The sequence below is a fragment of the Oncorhynchus mykiss genome, chromosome 3 (assembly GCF_013265735.2).
Source record: "Oncorhynchus mykiss isolate Arlee chromosome 3, USDA_OmykA_1.1, whole genome shotgun sequence".
NCBI classification, from domain to species: Eukaryota; Metazoa; Chordata; class Actinopteri; order Salmoniformes; family Salmonidae; genus Oncorhynchus; species Oncorhynchus mykiss.
In genome coordinates this window covers 29,289,047-29,312,396 of record NC_048567.1, presented here as the reverse complement: position 1 = coordinate 29,312,396, position 23,350 = coordinate 29,289,047, and the positions used below count along the sequence as shown (strand labels likewise).

General features: G+C 40.0%; 1 protein-coding gene across 1 annotated transcript; it reads right to left on the bottom strand.

The window, feature by feature from the left end:
* Nucleotides 1-366: 366 nt before the first annotated feature.
* On the bottom strand, nt 367-21,477 carry LOC110517404 (CD2-associated protein). The gene is made up of 17 exons (XM_036973780.1): nt 21,313-21,477; nt 20,411-20,568; nt 20,075-20,132; nt 19,420-19,529; nt 18,354-18,444; nt 18,196-18,257; nt 18,039-18,084; nt 16,800-16,894; nt 14,922-15,023; nt 12,525-12,576; nt 5,821-5,871; nt 5,488-5,611; nt 4,269-4,434; nt 3,322-3,375; nt 2,863-3,071; nt 2,201-2,264; nt 367-1,894 (listed from the first exon to the last, which is right to left on the bottom strand). The coding sequence occupies exons 1-17, from the start codon at nt 21,314-21,316 to the stop codon at nt 1,856-1,858; spliced, it is 1,485 nt and encodes a 494-aa protein (XP_036829675.1). The 5' UTR covers nt 21,317-21,477; the 3' UTR covers nt 367-1,855.
* Between the last annotated feature and the right edge of the window lie 1,873 nt (nt 21,478-23,350).

Genomic DNA, 23,350 nt, shown 5'->3' with positions numbered 1-23,350 from the left:
AGTTTCAGAAGCCCACTCTCTCTAATGTGTTCCAGATGCTCTCCAGATGTGCTTTCCAGCTCACAGACTTCCCAGGCCATGCCAGAAGCATGTCGCCAATGCTGAGATGGAAACAGATCTATAGGGCTCACTCAAGAGAGCCCAAAGCCCTAAACAACAAATACTGATCATCAAATCTCATCAAATATCCGACAGTAAATCTCTTTTTTGTTTTTCTTCCTTCATCCTCTATTTTTATGATAAGTCAACTTGTTTTCACTTTCAGTGTGCTGTAAGTTAATGTTCTGGTGTGACTGACGCAGCCACTTTTATCCAGCTGCAAAAGTATAATACCGACATGCTTCACTGCGGATCACTTCATTTCACTGTGTTTGTATTTTCATGGTTTTAATTAGATTCACTTTAGCACCTATTCTAAAAGACATATCCAAAAATGAGAAAAGGGTACATTTATACAGAATTAACTAATATAGTTTTGTTTTTGTGGACTGAAAGTCAACTACAGTGCAGCACTGAATTAACAACAGTAATACAAAAGTGCCTCCCAATGGACACATGCAGCATTGCAGAATAGTTGCAAAATATTGCTTGCTAAATCACTGGAGTATTTTGGACAAGTAATATTTAATATTTTAAAAAAGGCACAAAATAGTTACTCTTATATACAATGGCAGTTCGCACAAAAGATACAAGTAGTTTGTTCAGTTGACTCATGTTCCCCAAACACTATGCTTCAAAATATTCCCAAACATACCCCAAAAAACAAGAAATATGCTTTCAGAGAAAAATAAGCACTGAGAAACATAGCCCACAGTCGATGTATAAAACCAGTCCTCTGCATTGTTGTGTGATGTTGTTCTTTCAATGAAATTTACAATATCATCAATATAAAATAAAACACATTTTCTACCCAAAGGCCGGGATTCAATGCAAGGCGTGTTAAAGCACGCCGCACTATAACATACTTTAAGTTTAAGTGATTTAGGCTTGGTCCAACGTCTGCAGCATTTACCATGTAAACGCTGGGGAAAAGTCCCTTAAAAAGACACATTGTCAGTTGTATTGTGCACTACGCTATAACCCACCTTGAGTTGAATCCCGGCTACAAAGTATTTTGGTCGATGTATACAAAGCATTTTGGTCGATTCACTTGCCAATCAAGTCCAGAATGCCCTCAAAAAAAAAAATGGCTAACCACAATCTAGGGCTGGATTCAATCGTTATCGCAAAAGTATTGCGGAAGGTCCGTGTTAAAATGTGAAGTTAAACTTCGTGATTTTGACAATGAAGACCTTTGTGTATTTCCCCAAAGTCAGATAAACTCAAGGATAGAGGTAGTTTTGCGAGCCAATGCAAACTATGCTAACTAGCAATGGCTGGAAGTCTATGGTGTCTACTAGCATGCTAGTAGATACTTCAGGTCATTGCACCAACGCTAGTTAGAAATTGCGCTTACGCTAGTTAGAAAATTCCTTCTGACTGCACGCAGGGACATGAAAATGGTATCCACGGGTTCATCTGAATCCGGGGAAGTAGACTTTCCAAAATCCCAAAGTGTCGCTTTAAAGGTAATTTCCAATGCAGTGTTTACCGTAAATGCAAATGTGGGAACACTGCCTTCAAATGTTTTTATCGAGCTATAAAGGGGATCTTCCACGATACTTCAGGGATACGGATTGATTCCAGGCCTTAATGTGGCCTCAGCTGGTATGTCTGCAGAGGAAGCAGATATGCATCCTTTCCATCCCCTCTTGCACTCCAACGTCAGGAACATTTTAATTCCATTTCAAGTTTGTGTTCAAGGGAATGACATAGCAGAGCCTTACTTAGATGTACTGCCCGGTCATGGTGTCAGTTAGGATGAATGTTTAATCCTAAGACCATGTACTTCCTCCTGCACAGGGGAAACGTTGTGTTAATATTCAGCTAAATCAAAAGCTTGTGTTTATGCTCCAAACATTGTATGTTCCACTGCATGCTCAGAACAAGACATGCTAGCCTCTCACTATTTATTAAAATAACAGGGGAGGTTAGCATGTTCTGGGGTTATACTATTTGTGTGATATTTGTGCACAGTTTGCATTTTAACCTCAGTCATGGTATTGTTTCAAATTTAAATTGCTGGAGTACAGAGCCAAAACAACAAAAAATGTGTCACTGTCCCAATACTTTTGGAGCTCACTGTAAATATTCCACGTACCTGCAGAGCCACACGTTTGTTTCTCTCGTCTCTCAGTCCCTCTTTCAGTTCCTGTATGTCTTGTCTAGAAGGAAAGAACACACATATATATATATACACATATATATATATACACATATGTATATATATGTATATATATATATATATATACACACATATATATATATATATACACATATATATACACATATATATATATATGTATATATATATATATATATACACATATATATACACATATATATACACACACATATATATATATATATATATATATATATATATCTCAATAGATGCACTAAGAGGTCAAAGAAGAGTCAGAAAATGAAGGAATGGTTTACATTTCTGGCAGGAGAAATGTAGCCTGGTTAACACATACTGAAGTGTTTCAACAATGGTGAGTCCAGCATTCAGTCTGGTTTAACCAGGCTAGGAGAGATCTGACTGGATGTGTGCAGGGACTTTTTCCTGTCTTTCTAGTTTCACATTTTGCCTCCAGCACCTTCACTAATCGTTTTTGAGTGTGCGGTAGATTATGCCTTTTATCAAAATAGTTGAAAATAGCTTGGTGGAACAACTGAACAAATGGGTTAATGTACCTGATTCCTCAAGTTTTTCCCCTGGTTATCTAGAAGTCTGAATAACTGGGTAATACTACTTACTCGTGTCTGTTTTGCAGCAGCTCCAGAGCAATCTTCAGTGCCCTGACCTCAGCTTGTAGGCTGGCCAGACAAGGCTTCTCCTCCTGGGCTGCCCTAGCCTCCACTATAGCCTTGGGTAGCACTAGTCTGGAGATTACCGGATTACCGGAGACTACCGGATTCTTGGGAGGATGTTCAGGCTTGGATGGCGGTGAATGACTTTCTGCAACCTGCAATGTTTCAGCAAGGTATCTCAATGTTTTGTCAAGGATTGACAGGTCTAGGATTCAAACACTTTTATATTAAATCTATTCAATCTCAGTAATCTTATTTAAAGTCAGTTGTTACTTTGTGGCTAATTGATACTTTGAGAGAGATACATTGACGTTATGTTAATTTTGTGTTCTACGTACTTGCCATCAAGGCCTAACATGATGATAGAGTATTCATGAATATGGAATCAAAGTCAATTTTGCAAACCTTCAGCAGTTTAGGCGATTTTTCTGCATCTGTCTGGTCCCTGCCACTCAGAGCCTAGGGTTAGAACAACAACCATGACCTTAATGACGATTCCTTTTTAAGAGTCATTCCTCGCATCATGGCCTCACTAACCCTTCATGGCATGCAACTTGTCAAGCCACTTATGAACAGGCCATCTCTCTCTCTCTCTGGGCGGGTGAGTAAAGACTTAGTGGGCCAGATGGGCCACGTCATACGAACAAACAGTCTTCAGGGAAACTCTGGAGGAATTAAATCTAACAAGGGCCACTATTCTCCACTGATATGCCCCTATGACTGTGTTGACAGTGATTCCTCTAGGCTGATATGTACTTGTGGCGTGACATTAGAAAATGACATCAGACTAACCCGAGAATATATCATCATCTTTATGTTAACCTGGGGTTGTCGGTTCATAATGTCGCTGCATGATGAGTGTTGGGCCACACTGCCCCCCTGTGGTTTCAGAGGGGATGTGGTGTACAACGTGCACCTTTGGGCAGATATAGACTGGTGGCGTCATGACACTAGACAAATCAGGGATTGTATCATCATCGCTATGATAACCTAGGGGTTGTGGGTCTACTGTCATGTGATGTGTCATGTGTCATGTGATTAAGCCACATTGTCTCCCTGTGGTCTCAGAAGGAAACATAACTGTGTGGTGTGTCCACACATATGACAACGATACTAACTCAAAGTGACTCTGACAACGTCCATGGATGTGTGACTCTGTCCTAATATGTGATCTGTCCTAAATCAAATCAAAAACCATTTTATTGGTCACATACACATATTTAGTCAATATTATTGTGGGTTTAGCGAAACGCTTCTGTTCCTAGTATGTCATAATATGTACACTGTACAGAGGTGCATTCTGTACCATAATAATATTAATAATAATACAGTATGGTATATTGTTGCCATACCTGTGGACCGGTGACGGGGGCAGATGGGGGTCGTCTCTGTGGGGGTTTGGCTCTGTTGGCTGTGGGGTGACTCAGTTTCTCAGGGGACACCTCCACTCCGTCAAACTGGTCCGAGTTGCTCTCCTCTGTACATTTTGGTGAAAGGGGAGGGAGATCGCCATTGGCTCTAATGGGAGAAAAAATCATTTCAGAGAAATGAAACATTCATTCTTTCAGGCCTACACTGGTTGATTCATAAGGTTAACTTGACCCAAATTGCTCTGATGTAGAGAGAGAACTGAAAGAGATGCTTCATTTTCTACGGTTGAGATTATCAGTGGATGACAAAAGCTGTGGTTCAGTGTGGAAAAAGTGGTATCCTGTTTCCTCTTGCAAGGTCTTAGAGGCAGGTGCTGATGCACTGCATATTGAAACCTCAGTGAGTTTATGTTTAGCCAAGCATTAAGACTTCTCCTTTCATCGTCCACACCCTCACTAGAACAAACAAAAGACGTCCATAGCTTTTAATAAAATATACAAACTTGTTTGACCTTTGCAAGTATAATCTCAAATTAATTTGACAAATAAGCAATATGCTTTTAGCCAAGGCCACACTGTCATTGCATTGCCTCCAACATGTGACCTTTTATTTAGAAAGAACAATATTTATTCGTCAATTTCCCCTTGGTAAAGACGGCCCTTTTTGTTTTCCCAGTAGTGTGTGTTTGTTCAGAAAGAAGGAAATGGGCTGCTCTCGTCTGTTTAGGCCCACACTGACTCATCCCAGAGTTTCCAGTGCACCGCTCAAGGTTTGGGAATCCTGGCAATTCAGCGTCAAGACATGACGACTATGTGCTATAGTAACCTAGGCACCAACCAAAACTCTCCTCCACACTCTCCTTCCTTGCCAGTTTAAAGAGAACAAACAGTTCCTGTCTTGACAGAGACCTTTTGCTTTCGTATTATTTGGCTTTTGCAAATATATAACTACTAAGGCTTCCATATGAGCGCCCTATTTGTCCATTCTGATCAGTAGCAAAGACTGAAAGCGATGCTTCATGAAGAAATCCTTATTTTACAAGTCTCACTATTAACGTTCATACTTGATACTATGGAGTGATATTAGTGTCAACATTGGATTAAGATTGCATTTACGTCGGCACTACTATACCTCCGTACTCTACCCAAATGGTTGGTGTTGACCGAGACAAAAAAAAATGGCTGTTCTAGAGTCACTCACTTGCTACAACCGAACTTCTGAGGCTTGTGCTTCACTGGAGGTGGTAGTGCAGGTCTACTTGGAACAGGGAGCTTGACTTTGGTTGGAGGGTTGCTTCTCAGGTCTTTAGTCTCTGGTTTCTCATCTGTATGCACATGTGCACATTTAAGCATTGCTGGTAGTAAGCAAACGGTACTCGTAAGTACTTATTAACAACACACACCTCTTTGCAATTGTGAAGCATCATCTCCTCTGTATTTTGAAGTATAATGTAATACAACATCTGGTTGAATGAGACTGCAGACACAGTAAAACTGTACTTTTATTGAACAGTATCGACATGCTGTATCTTACCTTTTGCTTTTGCAGGGCTGCTCTTCTCCATCGCTGAACCCTCAGCCTTGACTAAAAGAACATTAGAGCACAAAACTCACACCATATTATACACGGCCACAGCTATCTATCTTGCCACTGGTGTGTTGTTCTCTTTGCCATGAGAACGGTGAGTGTACAACAGCATCAAGACCCAGACCTCTGGGGTTAATCGTTCTCTGCAAAAATGAATTTAACATAATTTAATTCAAATGCAAATTCATATTCATGTAGGGCAGAAACGTTGTTCATTTTCTTCCATTTGAGTTTGAAGAAATTCCAACCAGTAGAGTGGCATGGGAAGCCAAGATGCTGCATGTCATAGGAGCAGGCTAGGTCACAGCTGTGTCCAATAGAATCCGACAGAATCCAAAAGACTGTAGTTACTGTTCCCAAGAGTCTCTCTTGAGAAGGCCTTGGCTTGGGGGTGGAAATAACTTATTTATCATAAAGGAGATCCCTAAAGTGTGAACAGCTACAGTATGTATAATAGACTTATGGGATTGTCTTTTGACAAAGCACAATATTCTGCCTCTCAATTACCATTAAGAGTTAACCAAGCAATTATAGTGTTTAATAAAAACGAGAAACGATCAACTAGAGTGCAGTTAAGGGAACTGACCACAAAACAGCTAAGTCAATAACAACATGAATCTGCATTATAGCTTTTAGCACATCTCTCAAGATACAGAGGAAGAACATGCTGAGTGTCATGCTGACATGTAAGACAATAAACCACGAAAAGTGACTGGTGATGATGAATTCCACAGACTAAGAGTGCCAATAGCAAATCAATGAGGATAGAGCCTACCTTCTTCAAAAGACACGTAAAACTCCCTGACCAAGCCCTTCCACCAATGTGAAGCACTAGAGTTGTTGCAGAGTTGCTGCTTGGGCCACTTGTGAAAAGCCACTGTGACAGACAGAGCTCTCTACGGTCCCCCACCCCCTGGCTTCCTCCAAGGCATCTCAGCCAGGTCATGTGACGTACTGTATTACACCCCCTTCTCCATCATGGTGTAGGACTTCCTGTGACATATCTGCAACCCCCCAGTGACACTAGACGCCAATGGAGTAGTGGGAGCGATGGGGTGGGGTTCAGGGACTCAAGGGCAGTGGCTTGACTCTGGGATGATATTATCTCCAAATGACTGTTAGGCCTCTTAATGTTTGAACACAAACTCATACACACAAGATATGAACGTTTGTGAATGTTCAGCGAGAGTGAGCGCCTCAAAATGTCAAAGGGGCCATGTAGCAATAACAAGCTTCCTTTGAGTATTTATGCACTGATTGTATCATAAAAAATAAATGACGTGATTGAAATATTGTATCTTAATGTTGTGTACCCTTCGTATTCAATTAGAAAGGCTTCATTTATTTAAAGCTGGGAAGAAACATCCAGCCTTAACAGCTAACTAACAGTTAGCGTCTTAAACACAATGTGCACCTTCAGCAGAAGTGTGTGTTTGAAACAAGATCTGGTGCCCTCAGATAAAAACTGCCTGTGCACCACATCCTGCTATGTGTGGCACTGACAGTCTCAAGATTGGACTCTCACATCCTCTTTACTGTTTAAGGCAAAACATGTGTCACAAGCTGTCTGTCCCTCCCCACTGGGAACTAACTGGTTGAATCAATGTTGTTTCAATCTCATTTGTCAGCGTGTTGTGACACGGAATCTAAATGGAAACGACATTGATTTGAAAAAAGTCATTCTCGTAAACTGTTGTTTTGAGGGTGAAATTACAACCACAGGATTATGTCATCACCAAATCTCAACATAAAATAAGTTGAATTTGTAACTTTAAAACAATGCCAGATCATTAGGCTAGGCAGCACCTCCTACTGGATAACTCACGTATAGCTTTGATCTCCCGTCCAGGGTTTTAACCAAGTCCTGCTTACAGTACCAGTCAAAAGTTTGGACACACCTTCTCATTCAAGGGTTTTTCTTTATTTGTACTATTTTCTACATTGTATAATAATACTGAAGACATCAAAACTATGAAATAACTCATTTGTAATCATGTAGTAACCAAAACTTATATTTTAGATTTTAGATTCTTCGAAGTAGAAACCCGTTGCCTTAATGACAGCTTTGCACACTCTTGGCATTCTCTCAAACAGCTTAATGAGGTATGCTTTTCTAACAGTCTTGAAGGAGCTCCCACATATTCTGGGCACTTGTTCACTGCTTTTCCTTCACTCTGCGATCCAACTCATCCCAAACCATCTCAACTTGGTTGAGGTCGGGTGATTATGGAGGCCAGGTCATCTGATGCAGCACTCCATCACTCTCCTTCTTGGTCAAATAGCCCATACACAGTCTGGAGGTGTGTGTTGGGTCACTGTCCCATTGAAAAACAAATGATAGCCCCACTAAGTGCAAACCAGATGGGATGGTGTATCGCTGCAGAGTGCTGTGGTAGACATGCTGGTTAAGTGCGCCTTGAATTCTAAATAAATCACAGACAGTGTCACCAGCAAAGCACCCCCACACCATCACACTTCCTCCTCCATGCTTCACGGTGGGAACCACACATGCGGAGATCATCCGTTCACCTACTCTGTGTTTAACAAAGACACGGCGGTTGGAACCAAAAATCGCACATTTTGACTCATCAGACTAAAGGACAGATTTCCACCAGTCTAATGTCCATTGATCGTGTTTTTTGGCCCAAGCAAGTCTCTTCTTATTATTGGTGTCCTTTAGTAGTGGATTCTTTGCAGCAATTAAACCATGAAGGCCTGATTCACACCTTCTACTATGAACAGTTGATGTTGAGATGTGTCTGTTACTTGAACTCTGTATAGCATTTATTTGGGCTGCAATCTGAGGCTGGTAACTCTTAATCAACATATCCTCTGCAGCAGAGGTAACTCTGGATCTTCCTTTCCTGTGGCGGTCCTCGTGAGAGCCAGTTTCATCATAGCGCTTGATGGTTTTTGCGACTGCACTTGAAGAAATGTTCAAAGTTCTTGAAATGTTATGGATTGACTGACCTTCATGTCTTAAAGTAATGATGGACTGTCGTTTATTTGTGCTTATTTGAGCAGTTCTTGCCATGATATGGACTTGGTCTTTTACCAAATAGGACTATCTTCTGTATACCACCCCTACTTTATCACAACACAACTGATTGGCTCAAACACATTAAGAAGGAAAGAAATTCCACAAATGAACATTTAACAAGGCACACCTGTTAATTGAAATGCATTCCAAGTGACTACCTCACAAAGCTAGTCTCGCCAAGAGTGAGCAAAGCTGTCATCAAGGCAAAGGGTGGCTACTTTGAAGAATCTCAAATATAAAATATATTTTGATTTGTTGAACACTTTTTGGGTTACTACATGATTCCATATGTGTTATTTCATAGTTTTGATGTCTCCACTATTATTCTACAATGCAGTGGTGGAAAAAGTACTAAATTGTCATTCATGAGTAGAAGTAAAGGTACAGTACCTTAATAGAAAATGACTCAAGTAAAAGTGAAAGTCACCCGGTAAAATACTACTTGAGTAAAAGTCTAAAAGTATCTGGTTTTGAATGTAACTTAAGTTCAGTGGTGGAAAAAGTATTCAATTGTCATATTTGAGTAAAAGTAAAAAGTCAAAGTAAATGCTAGACATCAAATTCCTTATTTTAAGCAAACCAGACGGCACGATTCTCTCTTCATATCAACCAAGCACAATTCAATATTACCTTTTGTAATACAGTAAAAGTTAAGTCTATCTTACAAACTAATGTAACATTCATCCTTAACATGATTAACACAACCATGGTTGGTCGCTGTGAGGTTACTGAGACTCTACATTTCTTCTTATGTAATCACATGTTATAGATAGCATGCATAGGTTGTCGCAGGTCTGTGGGGATCCTCACAATTGCTGTAATAATCTGTTCCTAATTTTGAACGGTATTATCCACATTGAAATGACGTGGTGTGCCCAGTGGGTCTATTCCTTCATTGAACAACACACAGTCATAAAAACTCAAAAGGGAACTGTGTCTTCGAGATACACCACATAGATAGCAGGTCAAGAGAGGTCAAATTGAAACAGCTTTGAAACTTCAACAATGAACAATCATTTGTGCTACCCAACTTCATTGTATGATGCGTAGCTATAGATAATTGAGAGGCAATAAAAACGAGCATCTGAAATAGGGATGATTAGGAGCTTCCTAACCCTAACCCTAACCATACAAACTACAAACTACATCTAACCTGTTACCAGGGACATCCGTTAATATACAGTGCCTTGCGAAAGTATTCGGCCCCCTTGAACTTTGCAACCTTTTGCCACATTTCAGGCTTCAAACATAAAGATATAAAACTGTATTTTTTTGTGAAGAATCAACAACAAGTGGGACACAATCATGAAGTGGAACGACATTTATTGGATATTTCAAACTTTTTTAACAAATCAAAAACTGAAAAATTGGGCGTGCAAAATTATTCAGCCCCATTAAGTTAATACTTTGTAGCGCCACCTTTTGCTGCGATTACAGCTGTAAGTCGCTTGGGGTATGTCTCTATCAGTTTTGCACATCGAGAGACTGAAATTTTTTCCCATTCCTCCTTGCAAAACAGCTCGAGCTCAGTGAGGTTGGATGGAGAGCATTTGTGAACAGCAGTTTTCAGTTCTTTACACAGATTCTCGATTGGATTCAGGTCTGGACTTTGACTTGGCCATTCTAACACCTGGATATGTTTATTTTTGAACCATTCCATTGTAGATTTTGCTTTATGTTTTGGATCATTGTCTTGTTGGAAGACAAATCTCCGTCCCAGTCTCAGGTCTTTTGCAGACTCCATCAGGTTTTCTTCCAGAATGGTTCTGTATTTGGCTCCATCCATCTTCCCATCAATTTTAACCATCTTCCCTGTCCCTGCTGAAGAAAAGCAGGCCCAAACCATGATGCTGCCACCACCATGTTTGACAGTGGGGATGGTGTGTTCAGCTGTGTTGCTTTTACGCCAAACATAACGTTTTGCATTGTTGCCAAAAAGTTCAATTTTGGTTTCATCTGACCAGAGCACCTTCTTCCACATGTTTGGTGTGTCTCCCAGGGGGCTTGTGGCAAACTTTAAACAACACTTTTTATGGATATCTTTAAGAAATGGCTTTCTTGCCACTCTTCCATAAAGGCCAGATTTGTGCAATATACGACTGATTGTTGACCTATGGACAGAGTCTCCCACCTCAGCTGTAGATCTCTGCAGTTCATCCAGAGTGATCATGGGCCTCTTGGCTGCATCTCTGATCAGTCTTCTCCTTGTATGAGCTGAAAGTTTAGAGGGATGGCCAGGTCTTGGTAGATTTGCAGTGGTCTGATACTCTTTCCATTTCAATATTATCGCTTGCACAGTGCTCCTTGGGATGTTTAAAGCTTGGGAAATATTTTTGTATCCAAATCCGGCTTTAAACTTCTTCACAAAAGTATCTCGGACCTGCCTGGTGTGTTCCTTGTTCTTCATGATGCTCTCTGCGCTTTTAACGGACCTCTGAGACTATCACAGTGCAGGTGCATTTATACGGAGACTTGATTACACACAGGTGGATTGTATTTATCATCATTAGTCATTTAGGTCAACATTGGATCATTCAGAGATCCTCACTAAACTTCTGGAGAGAGTTTGCTGCACTGAAAGTAGGGGGCTGAATAATTTTGCACGCCCAATTTTTCAGTTTTTGATTTGTTAAAAAAGTTTGAAATATCCAATAAATGTCGTTCCACTTCATGATTGTGTCCCACTTGTTGTTGATTCTTCACAAAAAAATGCAGTTTTATATCTTTATGTTTGAAGCCTGAAATGTGGAAAAAGGTCGCAAAGTTCAAGGGGGCCGAATACTTTCGCAAGGCACTGTAGCTGTGGTTGTCTGAATTTGACGCAGAAATCGATGAGCATTCTTGGGCTTTTCTGTGTTATATTGCTCTTTAGGTAGATTTTCACTTACATAAGATATGCCTATGTAGCCTGGACTGAGGAAATGTGAGTGTGTTGGTGGCCTGGTTTGCTAATAAAAACCTAATTGTAGTTCAGTTACAGACAGCCGACAGACAGACAGGCAGAATGGATGTGCCGATGTCACTCAATTTTAAAAGCTAATTTGACCCTTAGGGTCGCCATACTCACTCATGCTGAGTATTACATTTTTTTGTGACATTCCTATGTTAATGTCTGTTTTCCATCCACAAGAACAGTATCTGTAAAATGCAAAGACCTAGATTTTGAAATATTCAGGAAGCAATTTGGACCACACAAAATCTCATATTCAGCTGCTAAAGCAACAACCTCACACACCCTAAAACATGAACACTGTGCCAGACTGAACACGCACCACCGTAAATTCTCTAATTCAGCCTCCATTAGCATCTCTATATCACAAGACAATCTATGTTGTCATATTGGTGTGTCACAGATTGGTGTCACCATAGAATTAGGAATTAAAATACTAACACACTAATACTAATTAGAATAGTCATTTAATAGAATCTCTATGGGTGTCACAGTATATTTTGTTGCACCAGTTATTATGTTACACCTCATAAGCTCCATCGTCAGCATCTAAATCACAAGACATTCTGTACTGTCATATTGGTGTCATGGACTAACTTGTGTAACAGTATATGCTGTTGCACTGGTCTCTCTGTTAAAACAGGAAGTTGCTGTATTTACCTGAGCGTCTTTCCGTGCCACGGCGCGCAGGTGGTTGGCTGGTGCTTCCAGACTGTAGGAAAAGCAACAGAAAACACAACAGGTTGGCTGAGTCTCTCTTTGCTGCCTATTTGCTGCAACACACACCCACTGATTAGAGCACCCATTGACGCGAGCGGCCATTCGTATAGTCTTTTATTGTTTTATTTAAAAATATATATATACAGTGCCTTGCGAAAGTATTTGGCCCCCTTGAACTTTGCGACCTTTTGCCACATTTCAGGCTTCAAACATAGAGATATAAAACTGTATTTTTTTGTGAAGAATCAACAACAAGTGGGACACAATCATGAAGTGGAATGACATTTATTGGATATTCCAAACTTTTTTAACAAATCAAAAACTGAAAATTTGGGCGTGCAAAATTATTTAGCCCCTTTACTTTCAGTGCAGCAAACTCTCTCCAGAAGTTCAGTGAGGATCTCTGAATGATCCTATGTTGACCTAAATGACTAATGATGATAAATACAATCCACCTGTGTGTAATCAAGTCTCCGTATAAATGCACCTGCACTGTGATAGTCTCAGAGGTCCGTTAAAAGCGCAGAGAGCATCATGAAGAACAAGGAACACACCAGGCAGGTCCGAGATACTGTTGTGAAGAAGTTTAAAGCCGGATTTGGATACAAAAAGATTTCCCAAGCTTTAAACATCCCAAGGAGCACTGTGCAAGCGATAATATTGAAATGGAAGGAGTATCAGACCACTGCAAATCTACCAAGACCTGGCCGTCCCTCTAAACTTTCAGCTGTTACAAGGAGAAGACTGATCAGAGATGCAGCCAAGAGGCCCATGATCACTCTGGATGAACTGCAGAGATCTACAGCTGAGGTGGGAGACTCTGTCCATAGGACAACAATCAGTCGTATATTGCACAAATCTGGCCTTTATGGAAGAGTGGCAAGAAGAAAGCCATTTCTTAAAGATATCCATAAAAAGTGTCGTTTAAAGTTTGCCACAAGCCACCTGGGAGACACACCAAACATGTGGAAGAAGGTGCTCTGGTCAGATGAAACCAAAATTGAACTTTTTGGCAACAATGCAAAACGTTATGTTTGGCGTAAAAGCAACACAGCTGAACACACCATCCCCACTGTCAAACATGGTGGTGGCAGCATCATGGTTTGGGCCTGCTTTTCTTCAGCAGGGACAGGGAAGATGGTTAAAATTGATGGGAAGATGGATGGAGCCAAATACAGGACCATTCTGGAAGAAAACCTGATGGAGTCTGCAAAAGACCTGAGACTGGGACGGAGATTTGTCTTCCAACAAGACAATGATCCAAAACATAAAGCAAAATCTACAATGGAATGGTTCAAAAATAAACATATCCAGGTGTTAGAATGGCCAAGTCAAAGTCCAGACCTGAATCCAATCGAGAATATGTGGAAAGAACTGAAAACTGCTGTTCACAAATGCTCTCCATCCAACCTCACTGAGCTCGAGCTGTTTTGCAAGGAGGAATGGGAAAAAATTCCAGTCTCTCGATGTGCAAAACTGATAGAGACATACCCCAAGCGACTTACAGCTGTAATCGCAGCAAAAGGTGGCGCTACAAAGTATTAACTTAAGGGGGCTGAATAATTTTGCACGCCCAATTTTTCAGTTTTTATTTTGTTAAAAAAGTTTGAAATATCCAATAAATGTCGTTCCACTTCATGATTGTGTCCCACTTGTTGTTGATTCTTCACAAAAAAATACAGTTTTATATCTTTATGTTTGAAGCCTGAAATGTGGCAAAAGGTCGCAAAGTTCAAGGGGGCCGAATACTTTCGCAAGGCACTGTATATATAAAAGTAATACAATTCAAAATAAACTAACACACTTTTTCCACAGACAGAAATGTAAAGTCAGTGACTCCTAAACTGCAGATGTCGAAGAGATCTTTGAGTCAGAAACCTTTATAAGTTAGTTAAGTAAAAGTTGACAGGTAGCCTAGTGGATAGAGCATTTGGCCAGTAACCGCAAGGTTGCTAGATGAATCCCTGAGCTGACAAGGTGAAAATCTGTTGTTCTGCCCCTGAACAAGGCAGTTAACCTGCTGTCATTGTAAATAAGAATTTGTTCTTAATTAACTGACTTGTCTAGTTAAACAAAGGTTATATAAAAAATATAAGAAAAACTTGACTGAGAATGTATTTTTATGTTAGCCAACTGTAGATAAAGGGCTTTGTTTTTATTGACCTGTTGCGGTCTAATAAATAGCTCATGTTCATTACTGGTTGGTGTCATAGCTGCTTAGGTCAGTGTAATGTAATGGCTAAACCCCCACTGGAATGTGTGGGGGAATTTCCCATTCAAAGGGCTACAGCGAGACTATCCCTGGGAATGTTTCCCTGATTCCCTGCTCTAACTCACTTGGAGACCGTCGATCGTCGGTATCACCATGACGAAGTTGTCGGGGAAAAAACCTCTGCGTCCGTTCATCTCTCCCTCCCACCAGCCCTCGTCCTCTGTTTCCTTCAGAAGAAGAGATTGTGTAAAGAGCAACTCAAAGAACTACACAACAGATCATAAAACGACAAGTAATCTGAACATCTGAGAGGTTAACAGAGGGTCAGGGGAAGCATGGTCATTGCCCACAGTAGACACTATTATTTGATCTTCAAAGTTATCATAAACCTCCCTTTTCCACTTATAATTTAGCAGTGGTGGAAAAAAGTACTCAAATATCATACTTGAGTAAAAGTAAAGATACCTTAATATAAAATGACTCAAGTAACTGTAAAGGTCACCCTACTTGAGTAAAATACTACTTGAGTAAAAGTCTAAAAGTATTTGGTTTTGAATATACTTAAGTACAGTGGTGGAAAAAGTATTCAATTGTCATATTTGAGTAAAAATAAAAAGTGAAAGTAAATACTAGACATCAAATTCCTTACTTTAAGCAAACCAGACGGCACGATTCTCTCTTTTATATAAACAGTGCCAGTCAAAAGTTTGGACACACCTACTCATTCAAGGGTTTTTCTTTTTTTTTTTACTATTTTCTACAATGTAGAATAATAGTGACGACATCAAAACCATGAAATAACACATATGGACTCATGTAGGAACCAAAAAAAGTGTAATGATGGACTGTCGTTTCTCCTTGCGGTAATATGTAGGCTATCTTCTGTTTACCACCCCTACCTTGTCACAACACAACTGATTGGCTAAAACACATTAAGGAAAGATATTCCACAAATGAACTTTTAACAAGGCACACCTGTTCATTGAAATTCATTCCAGGGGAACGGTAATAAAGCACAGTAGCACTGCAATGTGTTTCACATCCCCGCAAAGAAAAGTTGGACAGTTTTACTACCTCATGAAGCTGGTTGAGAGAATGCCAAGAGTGTGCAAAGCTGTCATCAAGGCGGACGGTGGCTACTTTGAAGAATCTCAAATATATTTTGATTTGTCTAACACTGTTTTGGCTCCTACATTATTCTATATGTATTATTTCATAGTTTTGATGTCTTCACTACTATTCTACAATGCAAAAAAAAATAGTAAAAATAAAGAAAAACCCTTGAATGAGTATGTGTGTCCAAAATTTTGACTGGTACTGTGTATATATATAATTATTTGTTTTATAGACCGCTAATGGCACACTCCAACAGTCAGACATAATTAACAAGCAAAGTATTATTTTTTTTGTGAGTCCGCCAGATCAGAGGCAGTAGGTATGACAACACATTATATTGATACTGAAGATGCGTAAATTGGACTACATTGTTGTCCTACCTGAGCATTTGAAATGTAACAAGTACTTTTGGGTGTCAATGAAAATGTATGGGAGTAAAAAGTGCATATTTTCTTTAGGAATGTAGTGGAGTAAAAGTAATAGTTGTTAAAAATATAAATAGTAAAGTAAAGTACAGATACCCAAAAAAAACACTTAAGTAGTACTTCAAAGTATTTTTACTTAATGTCGTTACTTTACACCACTGTAATTTGGAATATAATTTATACCATCAGATTTTGGGATGGTTTCCCTACTTATGTAATTGTGCATGCTTTGTCATCTAGTGTATTGTGGCACATATTTTCACAGAATTGCTCACAAGTCACATAACAGGCTTGTCTGGTTGAGGAGAAAAAAATATTGATGAAATTGTATAACCAGGTTAATTCTAGTCCAAAACTGGGGCATTATATTCTTGATTTTGGCCCCAAAAGGCATAAAGTCATGAAGGTACAGTATATTGTATTGGGGAACATGAATGACAACATTAGTACAAAGACCCAAACCTTGGTGATGATTGTAACAATGTCTCCCTTCTTTAGATTCAACTCGTCCTCGGTCAAGGCTGCGTAGTCGAACATGACTTGACAACATTCTTTCACTGAGTAGACATAATAGAGAGGGGAGCGTTATAAAGAGAACCTAAGCAATGCTTGGCTGGAATAGGTTGGTTTTAAGATTATGTCGTAAAAGTATGTATACCTAAAAAATAAAGTTACTCAAGTAAATGGGAAAGTCTCCAAGTAAAATACTACTTGAGTAAAAGTCTTAAAGTATTTGGTTCTAAATATACTTAAGTATCAAAAGTAAAAATATAAATAATTTCAAATTCCTTATATAAAGCAAACTACACGGCACCATTGTCTTGTTTTTAAAATGTACCTCAGTTTTTAAAATAGCCAGGGTACACTCCAACAGACATCATTTACAAACAATGCATTTGTGTTTAGTGAGTTTGCCAGATCAGAGGCAGTAGGGATGACCACTTGTTCTCTTGATAAGTGCGTGAATTGGACCATTTTCCTGTCCTACTGAGCATTAAACATGTAACGAGTACTTTTGGTTGTCAGGGAAAATGTATGTAAAAAGTACATTAAAAAGTACATTATTTTCTTTAGGAATGCAGTGAAGTAAAAGTTCTCAAAGATATAAATAGTAAAGTACAGATACCCCAAAAAACAACTTAAATAGTACTTTAATGAAAGTATTTTTGCTGAAGTACATTACACCACTGATCATGACTAACCAATCGAAGAAGAATATCAGTCCATACATCCATACATTTTTCTGAGAAGGATATTGACTTGAACCTATTTGAACCATTAATCTCTTTCCACGTTAAACGGTGACACCAAGCCAGTGTTACTGTCAGAGTTTCTGTGGGCACACACCCACATAGCCTATTTGGTAAACTGCGGGAATTGCTGACTGTCACATGCCAATGATGTGGCTGTCTGTTCTTTGTGGACACCTGCCTAAGTGGTAGTTTGGTCCAAAAATAGAACACTTGTCACAAGCAGAGGTCTCACTGTTGTTGTAGTACATCAGAACATGTCTACATTCAGTGGAGACATTGCTTTGCAGTTTCATTCAATGTATCAAAAAGTATCTCCCACAAGGAGGATGAATTTGATGAGTGGTACAGGGATGGGCCTTTTATTTGACAATTTAAAATGTATTTCAGAATGCAGTCCACTCATTTATACGACCTACATAAAGTAGGAATTAGAACTATAGAAACTTACAATTTTTTGGTTTGTTCCTCACACTCGTCCTCTGAGGTAGCTTTGTCTTAACAAAAAGACAAATGTATTAAATTAATCAGTGGCATCTCACAACTAGTTTTTCAGGAGAGAAAAAGTCCCAGATTTAGTGTATTTTGATTTATATTGCATTCCATACCTCTTTACTGAACATTGTATCTGAGAGTTTGGGTCTGGTTTTGCTCTCGTTGTGCTTAACATCTGAAAAAGATTGAGAAGGAAGTTCTATAAGGATATATTGATTCAAGTCCACTCTCAGAACAAAAAAAGGCCTTGTGAAAATTGTGCCCATCCCACCTTTTGGAGAGACAAATATCTCTTTGGTGAAGTTTGATGGAAACGCTCCCACTTTACCACTTTTCATTCCCATCCACCACCCATCTTCAATCTGTCAGGTGTTACAAGAGAGAGGTAAAAGAGAAAGAAGTCAAAAGAAAGAGAAATGGAAATGTAAGAATAGTACAGTGTAGCAGAGCATATTTCACCAATCATCCACATGCATAGGAATTCTCACAACAGGTTTGGTCAGCATAATGTCTACAGATGTAGAATCTTCAATTGATCATCCTGTTGCAGGAGAACTTTCCTGCAATGCAGGAAATTAAAAACTCAGAGTGTATTTGAGGTTTAAAAAGGTTTCAGAAGTTTGTAAATTCCCCTATGAAATGTCCATGAATTACAATCCACATCAGTGGAGGCTATATGAGGGGAGGATGGCTCATAATAATGTCTGGAACGGTGAAACCATTACCACGAGCCCGTGCTCCTCAATTAAGGTGCAACCCACCTCCTGTGATCCACATAATATCTATCATTTCCTGTTACTGTTGCAGGATTATTTTCCTGCTGTAGCAAACTGGCTCAAATTAAGATCCGACATCTGTACACACCTCAAAGTGAAGTTGGAATGTGTGCGGGAAATGTGATTTCTCAGCATAATCTTGGGGAAACATCACAATGAATATGCATTGCTGAAATGTCTGTGCGACAATTTGGTTATCTGAGCTTTTGGAGGGGTGATATTTCAGTATCATATCTAGCTAGGCAAACAAGATAAATGATTTGTGGTTGCTCATGCATTTGCTACTAGAGAGATGATGCAAAGAAAGTAAATATGATATGACACTCCAATTATGAAGCAAAAACATAAACATATCTTTCGAAATAGAGCAGCTAATGTTCTCTCCAAGAACCTACAACTAATTTACACTGATACACTATAGCAGGGGTCTCAAACTAATTTGGGTCTAGGGCCTTGTTAAATTGTCTTGTGGGATATTTCTTTGAGATTCATTCTCTAGTATGTTTGCAAGTGTTTTCCCATCTATTGATAGTGTCAGTAATGATAAAAGCAACACCATACCTCTCTGAGGATCTCAATGGTCTCCCCGACAACCAGCTCCAGCTCATCCTCATTCAAGGGACTGTAGGCAAAGGCCACCTCACACTTCCTTGTTTGCTTAATCATCCTTGCTGCATGAGCAAAGCATTGTACCAGCCACATCATTAGTCAAGACTGCTCTTATTATTGTAAAATGATAGTTAAAACTAATGATGAATAGAAATTCAGTAGAGAAATTCAGAAGTAAACAAATACAGAAGTCTCAATATGATAACTTGTAGACTCCAGACTCAGAGCATGACTAGAATAATCAAAGCTTCTTTGTGTTGTAACTAATTGAATCCCTCAAAGGGACTGTGCTGTAACAGTAGACTGTGGTTTTTATCTGTTCCTTCCTTGTACATTATATTTAAGCTTGGTGCTAGCAGGCGAGGCTGTATATCTACACAAGGCCTTTAATTACTTGTTTGAGCCTGTCGTGCTGACAAAGTGTGCGTGTATCTCGATGAGCACGAACCAAAACACTTGCACATTTCAGTACAAAACAGGGTTCGTGTTTGACAGACTGGGAAACATATCTGGATACAGTTTAAGCTACAGATCCAAGTTATGGGACACACAATAAGCAGAGCGTTATGGTAGTGGAGGTTTAAAGCCATTGGAGAGTGACACATACATTTCCGTAGGCTTCTCGGTTCCCTCTGGCTGCCACCTATCAAATACACTGGCACCTCCTGTGTGGGAAATAAAATATACAAACACACACAAGGAAAAAGCTAATGAGTCAAGTATTAGACAATGGATTGCACATGAGAAATGCACGAACAATAGGCTGGTCAGAGTCGGGGTCAAATTGATTTCAAATCAGTCAAGGAAGGATGTAAACTGAAATAATGGAATTTCAGTTCCTTGACAGAATATAATTTAATTTGACTTCCTTCGTTGACTGAATTGAGATGGTATTCATCCTAATACTGGGACTGAAGGCAAACTCTTGATGGACACACTGTACCTTGACGAAGTTAGCGGGGAAGATGCCCCTCTTGCCCCTCAGTTCTCCCTCCAGCCAGCCCTCCTCGCTGGGCTTGGTGACACTCGTCACCACGTCTCCCACCTGCACCGTCATCTCATCTCCCATCATGCCCTCAAAGTCCATCAGCACCAGCACCTCTGAGACATGCAAATGGAGGAGGAGGGAGAAGAGGTATGTTGTTAAAAGATTTCAGCTTTACTTTTTCTGAATAAACACCAAGGCCTTTGTAAGCCAAACCAGTCTCCTGTAGCATATTTGTGTTTGAACAACACATACGTAAAGCAAAGTTACAGTACAGCACCGGGGCAGCAAAATGGATACCAAAAATTACAGTTTGGAATTTGCCCTGGCATTGTGAAAAAGTTTATGTTCAAGTAGTTTTTAGGCAAGGACTATACAAAACAAAATGTCAGTACCACACACACCCATTGCCTACAACCAACCTGCAAGTAAGAAAATAATGAAAAATGTACCTTACCCACTGCTAGTACTAGTGCTAACCTGTTTACCTGGCTTTAGGCATTTATGTCAATGGTAGCTATGAAGAAACCCTGCAACACCAAATACAAAAGTATCGTAGACACCCAGAGACTTACTACCTCTTTGCTTTCAGGATAATAAAGAAGCAAGATCATTATCTCTGTTATCTCTTTTCTGAAAAAGAGGGTGTATAATCTACAAACATGAACAGGCCTACATATCTGGTATACTAAAATCCCCTCCAATCGCAAATCTTATTTGGGATTACAAAATGACCACACAGTTTCGAAGCTAGAGTTCTTGTCAATTGCCCTGAATGTAACTAATTGACAGACATTGTAAACATTCCCCAAACCCTTGTAAACACTACTGAATGGACAACACAGTTACAATGCACTTACCCATGACTTCTTAGGAAAGCTTTATTCTCTCTTCTAGACTTGTAGGTAATTCCTCTTCAGATGGACAGACAGACACCTCATATGCTACAGGAAGAGAACTGAAAGAAAGTGAGAGCATTGCCCAAGAAGCAAAGCTATATATGGCCAGCCAGGGCCCTCCTTCCCTCTAGTCAAACATTAACATCTACTTCAGGCTAGTCATGACAAGCCACCAGCCAGGAGGAGGATGGGTCAGAGAGAGCAAGCGAGAGAGTAAGAGAAGGAGAGAGAGAGAACAGGTGGGACAGGTTTCTAATTGAAGGAGAGAGATGATAGGCAAGGTTGAAAAAGAACATGACCACATATTGTCAGCTGTACAAGTAACTGTCACACATTGTATGGGGAAAAATACAAGACTACAAATACATCAGTGTGACGTAATTGTGTGTGTGTGTGTGTGTGTGTGTGTGTGTGTGTGTGTGTGTGTGTGTGTGTGTGTGTGTGTGTGTGTGTGTGTGTGTGTGTGTGTGTGTGTGTGTGTGTGTGTGTGTGTGTGTGTGTGTGTGTGTGTGTGTGTGTGTGTGTATGTCTGCAATCCACCATGGCATGCTGTCAATTAACTTCTGGGCCACATCCTGACTGATGGCAGCCCATTCTAGCATAATCCATGCTTGGAGTTTGTCAGAATTTGTGGGTTTTTGTTTGTCCACCCACCTCTTGAGGATTGACCACAAATTCTCAATGGGATTAAGGTCTGTGGAGTTTCCTGGCCATGGACCCAAAATATTGATGTTTTGTTCCACGAGCCACTTAGTTATCACTTTTGCCTTATGGCAAGGTGTTCAGTTATGCTGCAAATGGCATTGTTCATCACCAAACTGTTCCTGGATGGTTGGGAGAAGATGCTCTTGGAGGATGTGTTGGTACCATTCTTTATTCATGGCTGTGTTCTTAGGCAAAAATTGTGAGTGAGCCCACTCTCTTGGCTGAGAAGCAACCCCACACATGACTGGTCTCAGGATACTTTACTGTTGGCATGACACAGGATGGTAGCGCTCACCTTGTCTTCTCCGGACAAGCTATTTTCCGGATGCCCCGAAGAATCGGAAAGGGGATTCGTCAGAGAAAATGACTTTACCCCAGTCCTCAGCAGTCCAATCCCTGTACCTTTTACGGAATATCAGTCTGTCCCTGATGTTTTTCCTGGAGAGAAGTGGCTTCTTTGCTGTCCTTCTTGACACCAGGCCATCCTCCAAAAGTATTCGCCTCACTGTGCGTGCAGATGCACTCACACCTGCCTGCTGCCATTCCTGCAAGCTGAATCAATTTTAGGAGATGTTCCTGGGGCTTGCTGGACTTTCTTGGGCGCCCTGAAGCCTTCTTCACAACAATTGAACCGCTTTCCCTGAAGTTCTTGATGATCCGATAAATGGTTGTTTTTAGGTGAAATCTTACTGGCAGAAATATCCTTGCCTGTGAAGCCCTTTTTGTTCAAAGCAATGATGACGGCACGTGTTTCCTTGCAGGTAACCATGGTTGACAGAGGAAGAACAATGATTCCAAGCACCAGCCTCCTTTTGAAGCTTCCAGTCTGTTATTCGACTCAATGAGCATGACAGAGTGATCTTCAGCCTTGTCCTCATCAACACTCACACCTGTGTTAACGAGAGAATCACTGACATGATGTCAGCTGGTCCAGGGCTGAAATGCAGTGGAAATGTTTTTGGGGGATTCAGATCATTTGCATGGCAAAAAGGGACTTTGCAATCTGGAGTATATGCAAATTGCCATCATACAAACTGAGGCAGCAGACTTTATGAAAATTAATATTTGTGTCATTCTCAAAACGTTTGGCCACGACTGTACATAAACGTGCAACACTGTTAAAGACGTCCTAACAGCGATTTTGAACTTTTACAGTTGAAGAGCGATATCCCAACCGTAAATACAGTGAAGTACACACACTGAAGGCAAAATATATATATATTTTTACACAACCGCAAACTTCAAGGAGAAGAGCATTCAATGAGTTGGTGTGATGGGAATCTGTGATGTCAAC